At 51.9% G+C, this 13,506-nt stretch overlaps 1 protein-coding gene across 1 annotated transcript in view; it reads left to right on the top strand.

Annotated features, from left to right (window-relative positions):
- Shb (SH2 domain containing adaptor protein B) overlaps positions 1-13,506 on the top strand; it is a 120,013-nt gene that overhangs the window by 36,552 nt on the left and 69,955 nt on the right. Inside the window, exon 2 of the mRNA XM_059254287.1 lies at positions 9,912-10,032. Coding sequence (XP_059110270.1) covers positions 9,912-10,032 — 121 coding nt within the window. The remainder of the gene's footprint in view (positions 1-9,911; positions 10,033-13,506) is intronic.

Below are 13,506 nucleotides of genomic sequence, written 5' to 3'. Positions count from 1 at the left end.
TAATTGGGAACCTCAGATGGTGGTGGTAGTTGTGGCTGATGCTGTGTGTCGTCAATAAAAAGAAAGTGTCTGTTGGGGGAGGGCAGCTCTTTATTGCTGCTTGTGTCTTAACGATGCCCTGGTCTGCCTCTGGGCTCGGAGAGGAGCTGCGCATGAATCATCCTAATGGGCCCCATTCAGAGAGAAATGACCCTTCACTTACTACAGTGTGCTGCTGCCTATTGAAATGTGCTGGGTGCCCAGGAGCCGCACCGGGCCAGCAGCCTCCCCCTTCCCTGGTAGCTTCAGCACAGAGAGGGCCACTGGAGGAACAGGCTCTGCTTGGTGACTTCCCTCAACTTCTGGGGATGTGGGACATGGACGCCTGGTTTCTGAAGGTCCTACCTTGCTAGGGACAGTCCCTTAGCTCGCGTGCACTGCTGTTTTGCTGTGCATACCTTCCATGAGCACACTGGGAGTTATGACTTCCGTGGGGTGGGGGAGCTGCTCTTACCATGAGAGAGCCTCACTGGCATTCCTGATCTTCCCTTGTGAGGGGAGAGGTGGTAGATGGGCCCTGCTTATCAGGAACAGGAAAATACCCTGAAGATGGGGTAGCGTAAACTACATTTTGGGAGTAGACGGTTTATAAACACCCCGACTAACAGATGACTTTGTGTCTCTTGCCCTTCAGGTTTAGGGAATCGGGTTTTGTCACCTCATGAGAGTTTTGCTCATCTCTGGCTGCTCTGGTGTCAGGTAGCCTTGGTAAAGCTCTTTGCTCTGCACATGGTCTTTTTATGGAAGGAGGTTAAGGCAGAGGGGAGCCATCCAGTCCCTGCATCCCTCCTTCCCGACCTTAGCTCTGTGGGCCCAAAGTGACAACCCCACTTTTTTTTTTTGTTTGTTTGTTTGTTTGTTTGTTTTTTTTGTCTTTCGAGACAGGGTTTCTCTGTGTAGCCTTGCGCCTTTCCTGGAACTCACTTGGTAGTCCAGGCTGGCCTCGAACTCACAGAGATCCGCCTGGCTCTGCCTCCCGAGTGCTGGGATTAAAGGTGTGCGCCACCACCGCCCGGCAACCCCACTTTTGATTTTGTGGGCCAGGCCATGGCTGTGTTTGCTCCCCCATTCAACACCCCTTCACCCCCAGCCCCCCAGCCTGGGAGGAAGGATTGTCTGGTAGGCTGGCCCAGCATGTTGGAGGCTGCTGAGGGAACAAGCTGCTGTAGTTAGACAAAGCCACACATAGAGCCAGCCCTGGCTGTGAGCACCTCCCACGGAGAGCGAGCCCTGGCTCTGTGTATGTGTGTGTGTGGGGGGGGGGGGGGAGGGGATCTTCCTGAAAGGTGGTGAGAGTTCTTTGAAATTTTTTATTGATGATTTTAAAAGACAAATGAACTATGGGGACTGTAGAAATGGTGTGGACCTGAAAGGTCGAAAGAGGTTTGGTTACCTGTTTCTGGCATTGATGTTGGTTAGTTCATTTTCTCTCTGGGCCTCTCATCTTAATTGGATTCCTGGTTACCAGACTGGGCAGTGGCCTTCTTTCTTCAGTGAGTGGCATGTGTAAACCCTGTGAGGTTTCCTTTGTGCAAATCTTATAAGAGTTGAGACCCAGTAGACAGACTGACCCCCTCTCAGAGTCCTCCCCGTGGTGTGAAGCACCACTGGTGCTGGGGACCCCCTCTCAGAGTCCTCCCCGTGGTGTGAAGCACTACTGGTGTTGGGGACCCCCTCTCAGGGTCCTCCCCATGGTGTGAAGCACCCTTGGTGTTGGGGACCCCTCTCAGAGTCCTCCCCGTGGTGTGAAGCACCGTTGGTGTTGGGGACCCCCCTCTCAGGGTCCTCCCCGTGGTGTGAAGCACTGTTGGTGTTGGGGACCCCCTCTCAGAGTCCTCCCCGTGGTGTGAAGCACCGTTGGTGTTGGGGACCCCCCTCAGGGTCCTCCCCGTGGTGTGAAGCACCGCTGGTGCTCGGTGCGTCTGTCCGTCTGTCCTGAGAAAGATGCACCGTTCTCTGTCCAGAGACCCTGGCAGACAGCAGTTGGGAAGCTCTGGGCTTGAGTTACATCTGAGTTCAGAATAGAAGCTCTCACTGCTAGGACGACGCTGACAGGCCTGTCCTCTAACATTCCCCTAACATTCGACAGTAAATTCTGGGGTGAACAGGGTTGGGCCAGGCTGTGCTCCAGCCTCCTACCCAGATTAACAGCCTGTGGAGAGTGAGTGGGTGCAGGAGAGAAGGCTGTGAGTGGGGCCTGACAGGAGCCAACAGAGGCTGGTGTGGAATGTCTTTTCCTGACAAGCTGGAACCTGCAGGTATTTAGGCAGGCAGCTGTGGCTGTGTAAGAGGCAGGACTAGAAAATGCAGGCTGGGGGGCTGCATCTGTTCCCCTGACCACCTGGTAGGACAGGTGTAGACAGACAGTCAGTAAAGGGGCATCGTGGCAGAATGCCATTTAGAAGGTCACATGGGCTGTAGGGAGGCAGAGCTCAGCTCAGTGTAAATGGTAGATCACTTTAAGCTGTGCAGGGCAGTGGTAACACACGCCTTTAATCCCCGCACTTGGGAGGCAGAGGCAGGAGGATCTCTGAGTTCAAGGCCAGCTTGGTCTACAAAGTAAGTTTCAGGCCAGCCAGGCTGACACACAGAGAAATCCTGTCTCAAAACAAACAACAACAACAAAATAGTGATGTCATCCCACATGACAGAATCACCAGGTCCTGAACTCTCTTCTCCTGGAGTTTTGGGGCTGAGTACTCGGCAGGTACCCTTCTGTGAGGAAAGGGGAGCTTTGGCCTTGGAGTGGCTTGAGACTGAGTCAGATCTTCAGAGGAGAAAGGGAGCCCATTTCTAAGTCTGAGGTGAAGCGTGCCCTCCCACCCTCCTCTCCAGAAGCCGAGGCTGATTGCATGAATGCAGCTAATTAATCTTTCCCAAATTAATTTCCTTACTGTGTCAGAAATGATTTATTGGCGTGCCTGTATCGAGGGTTGGTCTGTGCTGGTCAAAACCCAAGAGGCCTAGGAGAGGCAAGGAGGGTTGTTGTATATCTACGGAGGGTGTCACAGCTGGTCTGTGGACACCTGAGCGTTGTGCACTGGAAGTGGGAAGCACACAGTTATCTCCCAGTGTACAGACACGGGTGGTCTCAAACCTCTGGAGTCTGCTACAGTTGTAGGGAGTGCGTCCTGCTCTAAGTGCGGGCCACTGGCATGTGTAAACCCTGTGAGGTTTCCTTTGTGCAAATCTTATAAGAGTTGAGACCCAGTAGACAGACTGACCCCCTCTCAGAGTCCTCCCCGTGGTGTGAAGCACCACTGGTGCTGGGGACCCCCTCTCAGGGTCCTCCCCGTGGTGTGAAGCACTGTTGGTGTTGGGGACCCCCTCTCAGAGTCCTCCCCGTGGTGTGAAGCACTATTGGTGTTGGGGACCCCCTCTCAGGGTCCTCCCCATGGTGTGAAGCACCCTTGGTGTTGGGGACCCCTCTCAGAGTCCTCCCCGTGGTGTGAAGCACCGTTGGTGTTGGGGACCCCCCTCTCAGGGTCCTCCCCGTGGTGTGAAGCACTGTTGGTGTTGGGGACCCCCTCTCAGAGTCCTCCCCGTGGTGTGAAGCACTATTGGTGTTGGGGACCCCCTCTCAGGGTCCTCCCCATGGTGTGAACAGAAAAGGGCTGTTCCTAGAGGCTCTTCTTGGGGGCGGGGCAGACTAAGAACCATGACAGCTGTTGTCATGCTTAATTGCAGTCATTTCCTCTGTAATTACTGGGGCTCTAAACGAGGGGGGGTGGAGGGGTCCCCAGGCCTTTTGTTTTCACCTTTAGGGTTTGGCTTCTCTTGGGCAGAGGTCCTGTCATGAGGTTTTTGCACCACACAGTATTTATGGGTCCTTGGCACACAGGAGGTGTGTCCTGCTTTGGAACAAGCGCTCAGCCTGTTTGTCATAAACACTGACATCCAGAATCATCTTACTTGCTCCTTACAACCTCTCAAGGCGAGACACAAACCATTGTGCCCCAGCTCCCAGGGGAACTCCAGAGAAATAAAGCAGGTTGCCTAGAGCTCCCCAGGGCTGGTTAGCAGAGCCTGTTTCAGAGTGGTGCTCAGCTGCACGGTCACTGCTCACCCATGACCTTTGTGCGGTGCCGTCCCTCTCTAGGCATCTATCTGGGTGGCCCCACGCAGGTGCTTTCCAGCCCCACTGCCTTGGTGGGGCTCCAAGGACAGCCGCTCAGCTGATCAGCCCTTAAAGCTGGGCTGCTTGTGTCTTGGGCTGTCCAGAGCTGCATGTCCAAGCCTGGAGACCCACCAAGAGCAGTGGCCTGTGGCATCCAGTTAGCTGACCTTCCTTCCACCCAGAGCAGAAGCCCCAGAGCCTCCGACTGGACAGCACCAGGAAAGGAGCTTCCTTTCCCAGACAGTGCTTGCTCATTCATTGCTGCACAGCTTCTTGGTGTACACGAAACATCTGTCCACTGCTGCTTCCCCCGCAGCCTCCCGCTCTCCACTCCCACAGCCCTGTTTCTTTAACACCATCTCTATTAGTATAGCAATCAATAGTCTCCATGCAGTGGATGCCCGGCCTGCCAGGTCCTGTGTCACAGTGGGTCCTCATAAGGGGACAGGCACAGAGCTGCCTTGTTGCAGTGAGGATGTAATGGTCCCACATGCTTGGCGCTCACCTTCAGGGAACCCTCCTGAGCCCCAAGTGACAGAAAGGGTCATGGCCCCTGAACTTCAAACTAGCAAGTAAGATAAAGAGCCCAGGGCCATAATGTTTGTGATGCCCCACCCCCCACTATCCACCAGTGAGTGACAGGTCCGGTCACACTCTGCACTTTTTGTTTTCGAGACGGGGTTTCTCTGTGTGTCTGTGTAACCGCCCTGGCTGTTCTGGAACTCAATTTGTAGACCAGGCTGGCCTCGAACTCGCAGAGACTCCGCCTGTCTCTGCCTCCCGAGGGCTGGGACTAAAGGTGTGTGTCACCACACTTGGCTGTCTATACTGTCCATTTTTGGCCAGGTAAATTACCATGGAGCCAGCTCTGATGGCCCTCCACCTTCCACCTCGGCACAGCAAACAGCGTGTTTTTTTACTATTGTTAGGTGGTTCTAATGGGAGAGGTCTGGTGTGGAGTGAATCTGGGGTTCACCGTGTACCTAAAATACTCTGTGGGTGTGTGTGAACACGGGGCGGGGGTGTCATCTAGAGCTCCATGGCTTCAGACTGTTAATGAAGCTAAGGTCGATATGAGTACGAGTCATTGAGAAATGGTCTGACTGGACCTTGACTCAAGGTTTATTCAGGTGTCTTCACCTGAAATAAACAGAAAAATGTCATGCATGGCCTGGCAAGAGTCTGGACCTTCATGGGGTGCCTCCCTCTCACTTTCAGGGATGGAAGAGCATTTTAGAGACCCCCATCCTGCAAGACCACGCTGACCTGGAACTGCTGTACCAGTTCCCAGGAGCAGCAGGTACTCAGTGACTGCCGGTCAGGAGGTGCCTGTGGAGTAGTGGGCTTGGGGTGGTGCATGCGTCCCAGTCTTGGAAGATGGCAGCTGCTCTCTGTCCTTTTTTCTTTGTTAGCGGATTGGATCTAGGCCTTGTATGAGTCTCTACAGGGGCTCCTCTTGGCAGTGCCACAAGTCCTTCCAGGAGCTGTGTGTGTGTGTGTGTGTGTGTGTGTGTGTGTGTGTGTGTGTGTGTGTGTGTGTACACCAGGCCAAGAGCCTGGTAGACAAGGCCTGAAAGCACCTGAATGAGCCCTGTAGTTTCCTGGCCTGGGAACCTCCTTGGTCCCTGGTTCCCTGGGTGGGGAGGGGACATGGCAGGGAGCTTCCCTGGGGAACCCTCCTCCTGCACAGGCCATGTTGTTCAGTGAGGGCCAGCTCTCAAGATTGCCGAGGATGCCCTGCCTTCTGCATCTAAGATCATTCTCAGCCGGTGGACCCCGGGGTACCAGGTCAGCTTGCACTCCCACTGACCCTCGGGGTAAGCCGGAGAGTCACAGTTGCTCACCTTCAGGAGCAGAGCTGAGAAAGAAATCGCTGGGAAAAGTGAAATTCCAGAACAGCGACTGGAGGTTTGCCTTCAGACTTGTGGCAGAGGGGACTGACTCTTGCTTTTATTCCTGATAAGAATCATCTGGGATGCTTGTTAAGTACACAGATGATCGAGGCCAGGAGCCTGTTGTCGTAACAATCATTCCAGGCCATTTCTGTCTTCAGACAGGTTTGGGAAGCAGTCTGTCTGCTGTTCCAAAAATAGCCTGTGGTGGAAGAGTTTGCAGCAAGTTTGGGTTTACATGTCACACAGTAAGTAAGAAATAGGCCCTCCTTGTTTGCAGCTCTGACCCTACCCACAGTCTAGGTACTAGCTCTGTGCTGACTTTTTCTCCAGCTGATCAGTTCGGGTTCTTGTTTTGTTTGTCATAAGTAGGTATGTTGCATTTAGCATCCCTGTTATGACCCTTTTTGTTCAGAGCAAGCGACTCATTGAGAAAGCTGTTAGCACCATGGGTATTAACTTGCTGGATAATAGTCCACAGTGTGGGATGAGATGGCGTGCTCAGCAGTTCCCCTGTTGATGAGTATAGAGACTGTGTGGGATTCCCCAGTATTACTTAACTTCAGCAAGCATCTTTGCCCGTGTTCCCTTGTGTACGTTAGGAGTAAATACTGAGATGTGAAATTGCTGAGTCAGACTATGTGTATTTGGAGATTTCCATTAATTCTGCTAAGTTACCTCACAGTGTCCCTAACTACTTCCCACGGCGGGCAGCTATCTTACAAGAGCAATGAAAACACTCACCCAGGCATATGGAAGGGTAGCCGAGTGGCAACACCCACCTTCCTCTAGCACTTCCCTTGGGGATGGACAGGAAGACTGCTTCCTATCACACAGCTAATCCCCAGGGAAAACACAGCAAGTCTTGTCGGCTGGAAGGGACTGAGTTCTACCCACAGCATGTGGGCTACAGAGTAACCTCTAGAGCCAGCTCTCAACCTATAGGCAGCCCGGAAAGCCACAGAGGATGAGTTTTGGGGTATAGTGGAATCTAAATCCCAGGGTGGGAGTCAGGCTTGCTGGTTGGCCTAGAGGGCCTGCTGCTGGGCTGCTCTGTGAATTGACCTACCTGGCCCTGCCTCTGGGCTGCTGGGGGGGCGGGGGTTGGGAGCCTGTGAAAATCCTTCAGGGGGCTATAGGCTGAGCTGGGGTCGCCCGGGTTGTTTGAAAGCTCTCCTCGTAGAAGAGAGAGAGCCAAGGAAGAGATGGCCTGGATCCCTGTCCTCATGCTACCTCGGAGCCCCTTAATGCAGGGACCGGTGTGACCTTGCTTCCCAAGGAAAGGTGCTTGTGCAGTCAGGTGGCCTGCAGAGACATCATGGCTGGTCTCGTGGTTGAACTGTTGGTTAAGATTCAAGGAGTATCCGCTAACAGCAAAGCAACCCTAGCAGACCCACATCTGTGGGAAGCCGCTCACTTCCTGTGAACGCACGGCAGCCTACAAGCACCCCTCCTGCCGTGAGTCCCAGGTGACCAGGACAACTCTGCTAAGTTGACATGCCACCCAGTCTCTGTCTGTGGCCAGGGCCTGTGGCTGTTCACAAGGGGTTCTGCCACCTCTCTGCCCCACTTCCTACCACCTGGTTAAACTTTACTTCCAACTAGGACGTGATTTGCGTAAGGTTGGACCATTGAGTGCCGTGTTTGCCAAGTCTCAGGTTGCTTAAACCTCCCTTCCCTCCCCTCCACCAGCCTCACTTTGAAGTTCAAAAGCAAATTGATTAAACATACGTTTTAGGAACTTTCCGATTTGCTTCTTAAACTAACAGAATTCTAAACTTTTTTTTTTTAAACGGAAGGATTTCCAGCTGTCAGCAGGTATAACTGGAACCACATGTCATCAGAGACCAGGGGGTTTTCCTGGTTTTAGGATTTGTACATTCGTAGTGAAATGGAAGTAAGCAGGGCAGGCAGCTGGGGAACTATGGCAGCTTGAGCTCAAGTCTCATTTTAATTAGAAAGTATAGATAGTGCCTGCTTTATCGCAGGCCTCCCAGTGCTCCCATCCCAAGGCCAACAAAGATTTGGCTTATATCCTGCCAGGCTCCGTGTGTGCAGATTACAGAGCACTTCCGGAAGGGGCTGGGATGCCGATTGCGGAGTTACTTGGAGACTATGGCCAGGCTAGGCACCACCTTATCCCATGGTCCCCAGTAAAAAACCCAAATAATTTCCCCCTGGGGGAAACACTTCCTCCCCTCCTCACTGCAGACCAGAGGAGGATCTTGAAATGGCAGAGACAGTGAAGGAGTGTGGCCTGGGCCAGCCGAGTTCGGTGTCACCTCCATGTCAGTCTCCATTGGGACGTCTGGTTCCTTGAGCTCAAAACCCTGCCCATGAGACCCACATCTGAACTGTTCTGGCTGACAGTGCTTCACATATGGGACTCTTAATGTCTTCTGCAAATGGTGGAGTGCCAATAGCAAAGGAAAGACAAAGGCAAGCCTCCTCTCCCCAGCCCTCTGTTTCCTGGCCTGGTGTCATCTGAGTCTCCTGAAAGGCAGGGATTACCACATCGGCATCTGGAGGAGCCCCTGGGACCTAGAGTCAGACCTGGTTTGTCTGCCGGGTTGCTCGGTGTTCTGGGCCTGGGTCTTCTCTGGTGGGTGTGGTCCAGTCTAGTGACCAGGGACTATTTCCTGCTGTCCCTCTGCGGGCTTCACATTTTAGGTAGCTGGCGGTCACTTGTGCCTCTTGCTAGGGCTGCCACAAGCAGACATTCGCCAAGCTTATACGGGTCTTTCCCTTTCCTAGGTTTACAGGCCTTTGCAGATGCCTTACATTCCTGGAGCTCAGAGAGAAGAGCGGCTCCCGTGGTTTCTAATTAAACCCACAATTTAAATAACAATTCATCAAGGGGGATGCTAGCCTCCTCCCTCCCTGGGGCAGCAGCTGGGAGATTGAGGACTTACTTGCCCATTGCTAGATACCTGACCTGGAGGGGGGGAGGGAAGGGCTCTCAGTTTGGGGTGAGGCTGATGTGTAATAAAGTGTGGGTCGAGAGGGCTATTGTCCTTCTCTGGTTAGGACTCGGGGAGTCAGAAAGGAGCAGAGAGGTGCTGTGTTTTGAAGCCTTCAATTGGATATTGTCACCCTTTACCAGGGAAAGTGGAACTTCCGCTCCAGGGCGGGAGAATTCTAGATACTCGAATTCTCCAGAGTCCTTGCCCAGCCCGAGACCTGCCCCAGTGACTCATTCTTCTGTTGTTAGTCAAAGGGCTGGCAGGCCTGGCCTACTGCCGAGCGAGGGCACTAGGATTGGTCTGTGAGTGAAGATCTGGGCACGCTCCTGCCCACCCTCTACCTCAGTGGCCCATCGGTTACAGAAGGGTCTTCTGGTCTCTGGGCTCCTGAGCCATTTATTTTTACCCTGGTATTTGTACATCGCTGAGTTTAGTGTTTTCGTTTGGCTTGTCTAGCGCCACACTCATCTTTTATAGTGTGTTGATCTCACCAAATTGTTGTGTGATGACCCACAGCATGATCGTGTTCCAGATTTGGAGAAAAGTGGAATGCTGAGTGCAGCTATCCTTGGCCGAGGTCTTGTGCCTCAGCCGGCACCAGGGGCTGCCAGCATTTCGAAGCTTTCTATGATCTCCCAACTTTCTCTGTCTCTGTTGCTGTTCAGTTAAACCTAGTAACACACTCCCAAGACTCCAGGCCCTCATCTCTGTATTTTGTGTGCACCTGACCTCTACCCAGCTGCCCTTCCATTCCCCCAGGGCGGGCTCATGTTTCTGGCTCCCCTCCCCCTCCATGCTAAGCTAGCCCAGGAGCCGTTTCTGTTGGCTGAGGCAGTGCCTGGCTGTGAACAGTAGTGAGACAGAGCCAGAGATGGCCTCACGCTCTCTTCCTCCCTGCAGGTGACCATAGCTGATGACTACTCAGATCCTTTTGATGCCAAGAATGACCTCAAGAGCAAGACAGGAAAGGGGGAAAGTGCCGGCTACATGGAGCCCTATGAAGCGCAGAGGATCATGACGGGTAAGTGCAGTTTGAGTTGGTTTTCTGTTGCCGTGATTTACAAAGAGCCTGTAATTTAAAAAGGTGTGGTTTCCTGATTCTAGAGGTAGGTACATTGAAGATGAGGTGGACACACTGTCCAGGGCCTCACACTACATCGTAGTATGGCAGAAAGCAGAAGAAGCACAGTGTGTAGAAGAGACAGGTAAGATCTTGCCTGCTCTCAGCGTGACTAACCCAGCCCTACAAAGTAAGCACCCACCCACTTCCACGAGGCGGCATTAGTCTATTTATGAAGACTCCATCCCCACTATTCAAACACGTCCATTAAATCCCACCGCTGCTGTGTGGAGCAGCTAGTGATCACTCCACCAGTTCTGGGGGGACAGACAGAGCACATTTAAACCATAACACACAGGACTTACACAGCTCAACAAGAAGAAACGAGCAGCTTCTGCTGCACATCTTGCTACCTTCACTATGGAAGAGTGCTCCTTCACAGAGATAGCTGAGGGGCAGTGAGCTATTTTATCCCATACTTAAAAAAATATTTTGAGCGTGTGAAAACATATACCACATGCACATATGGAGGACAGATTGACAGGAACTGATGATTTAACCACGTGAGTCCCAGGGATTGAACTCCGGTCATTAGACCTGGTGGCAGGTGCCTTCGCCTCCTGAGTCACTTCACTCACCCCTTCCCCACATCTTACTGGCTTGTGTTTCATCAACATCAGAAGAAGACTTTCAGATTAGAACACAGTTAACCAGAGAGACCAAGGGGTATAGGAGAGTTTGCTCAGAAACCCAAGTGAGAGAGGTGGGCATAAAACCTTCCTTGGAGCTAACTCCCAGCCAGGGCAAAAGTGGAAGCAGGCTAGTTCATGAAAAATAGGACAATCTGAAACTACCTTGTTATCATTATCACAGCAAATGATTCTGTGGCGGTCAGAACAACTGGCCGCCATGCAAAGTACTTAATGTTTGCTGCCCTGTCCTCTTCCTCGCTTGGAGACCATGTGTAGCTAGAGTTTTCCTGCCTGGCCCACAGTCAGGACAAATCTCTCTCACCTGCCAGTCCCACAGCCACTCAGACCCGATCAAGTAAACACAGAGACTTACAAACATATTGCTTACAAACTGTATGGCCGTGGCAGGCTTCTTGCTAACTGTTCTTACAGCTTAAATTAATCCATTTCTATACCTTGCCACGTGGCTCGTGGCTTACCGGCATCTTCACATGCTGTTTGTCATCGTGGCGGCTGGCAGTGTCTCTCTGACTCAGCCTTCCACTTCCCAGCTTTATTCTCCTCCTTGTTCCGCCTACACTTCCTGCCTAGCCAATGGCCAATCAGTGTTTTATTTATTGACTAATTAGCAACACATTTGCCATACAGAACATCCCACAGCAACCATGACTCACTTTACCCACATTTTTTTATTTTTTATTTTAGAATACAGACTTATAAGGGACAATTTCTGGTTGTGGCAATTTCTGGTTGTGAGGATCTTGCCAAGGCTTCTTGTGTCTCTGGAGTCTGTGTGTGTACCATCACCATGGTTATTACTATGGGCGTGGCCCAGGGTAAGCTATCAGAGTGTAAATGCTCAAGGAAGGGATTCAGATTGATGAACAGACTCAAAACTTGCTTGGTGGGGAGAATCAGGAGAGGTTGGTGCTGGAGGTGGCCATGGAACGGGTGGCACCGACTGTGTCTCTAGCCCAGACTGGCCTTGAACCGTGTAGCCAAGCATGACTTTGAACTTCTAACTGTCCTCTTCTAGGCGCTAGAATGACAAGGATGAGCCACCACGCTGAGTTATACGGTGCTGGGAAGCAGATCATGGGCTAGGGGAGCTCTCTACCAACCTAGCCACATTTCAACCCATCAATTTTAACTTTTGAAAGTGACCCTTTTAGGGATACTATTGGAATTTCTATGCTGTGTGTACAGGACCTAGTACTAGAAGGGCCCCAGGCTCGGGGCAAGCACATCTGGAATGAATACATGCCACCCAAACAACCTCTGGAATTCAGTTTTTCCTGTGTAGTAAGAACTTCAGTTGCAGTGTGCAAGGCTGCTTTGAGCTGCTCACTAGTGGGAACTGAGACAGCACTTTCTGTGCCTCTGGATTTCCCTGTGTGTGTAACAGTGACAATGACCATGGAAGTTGACAAATTCTCTAGTCCTCATTTGCAGTGGTTGATGTGGGAACCAGGTGGAGGGCCTGTTTTTACCAGTGGAGAGCAGAAGCTCCCAGCAACCCAGCTGCTTGGTTGTGAGGCAGCTTCCTGTGTCAGGACCGTCTAGCATCTTCTCTGCAAGGCTGGGTGCTGTGGTTTGCTTTTCAGTTTCTAGGCAACATTGCCAGCTTCGCTGGGCTTCACTGATGGCGTTTGCCCCTCTGCAGCCCTAGTTCGAGGTGGTTGGTGATGGGGAGCTTTTATGAACAGACAACTGGTTCCAGCCCTGTGGAGAAGTGAGCACTGTGGCCTCCTCTGACTGCCTCAGCTCACTGTCTCCACAGGTTCTACTGTGTCACCTGTAAGAACCAAGGTCTAGACCAACACAGGTCAGTGGGGCAGCATTTGCCTTGCTGAGTGAAGCCCTAGCTTGGTTCACTCCCCAATTCCACAAGACAGAAGAGCCAGCTGGAGAGCCAGAGACCTCCAGCCATTCCCTTTGGGGAATTGGGAAATTAAGACTAGAAAAAACAAACAAGTTAATCCTTCTGAGATTTATTTTAGCCCCCTGATGAAATGTGAACTCCTTCATGAGTCAGTCACCAGTCTGTCCTCAGTGGTATCAACGTGAAGAACATTGGGAGACGGTGTGAAGAGTTGTTAAATTTCAGATGGGTGATTGGCTCCCAGTGACCTCTGAGGTCCATGTTCACCCTGAAGCCTTAGGATGCCATGATTCATTGTGACTGCCTTTCACACACAGAGATTGTCCTATTTTTCAGAACTGGCCCCGTGAAGGGAACGGGTGAGGACAGGTCTTCCTTGACTCAACTCTCAGATTCTGACCTTGGTTCCTTCTCTGCCCTGCTACCTGACTGGGCCTATGTTTCTTCGTGTGTAATTAGAAAGAAAGATGAGAATATTCCTCGGTTTCCTTCCTGCTCACACACACGTTTGATGTCCTTAGACCAAATCTCCAATTGGGCCAGTGTTCAGACTGCTTCAGAGCCAAGAATTTTGTTACTTTATTTTTTGCCGCCATACTGGGAGTCAAACCTAGGACCTGATACCATTCTAGACTAACACTCCAACACTGAGCAGCTGTATCCTAAGTCCTCTTCTTACATTTTATTTTGTGGTGGTCTTGGTAAGTTGCCAGGCTGGCTTTGAACTCGCCCTATATCTTAGGTAGGTTTCAGCTTCCGGAGTAGCTAGGATTACAGGCCTGTGCCACCAGGCCCAGCTACAGCCCAGTCTTTCCTTTTCCCCAAATCTCTGTCCCAGGCTGCAAGCCCCTGGCTCCCAGC

The sequence above is a fragment of the Peromyscus eremicus genome, chromosome 2, assembly GCF_949786415.1.
Source record: "Peromyscus eremicus chromosome 2, PerEre_H2_v1, whole genome shotgun sequence".
NCBI classification, from domain to species: domain Eukaryota; kingdom Metazoa; phylum Chordata; class Mammalia; order Rodentia; family Cricetidae; genus Peromyscus; species Peromyscus eremicus.
Note: the sequence above shows the minus strand (reverse complement) of the source record. Positions and strands in the feature narration are given on the sequence as shown.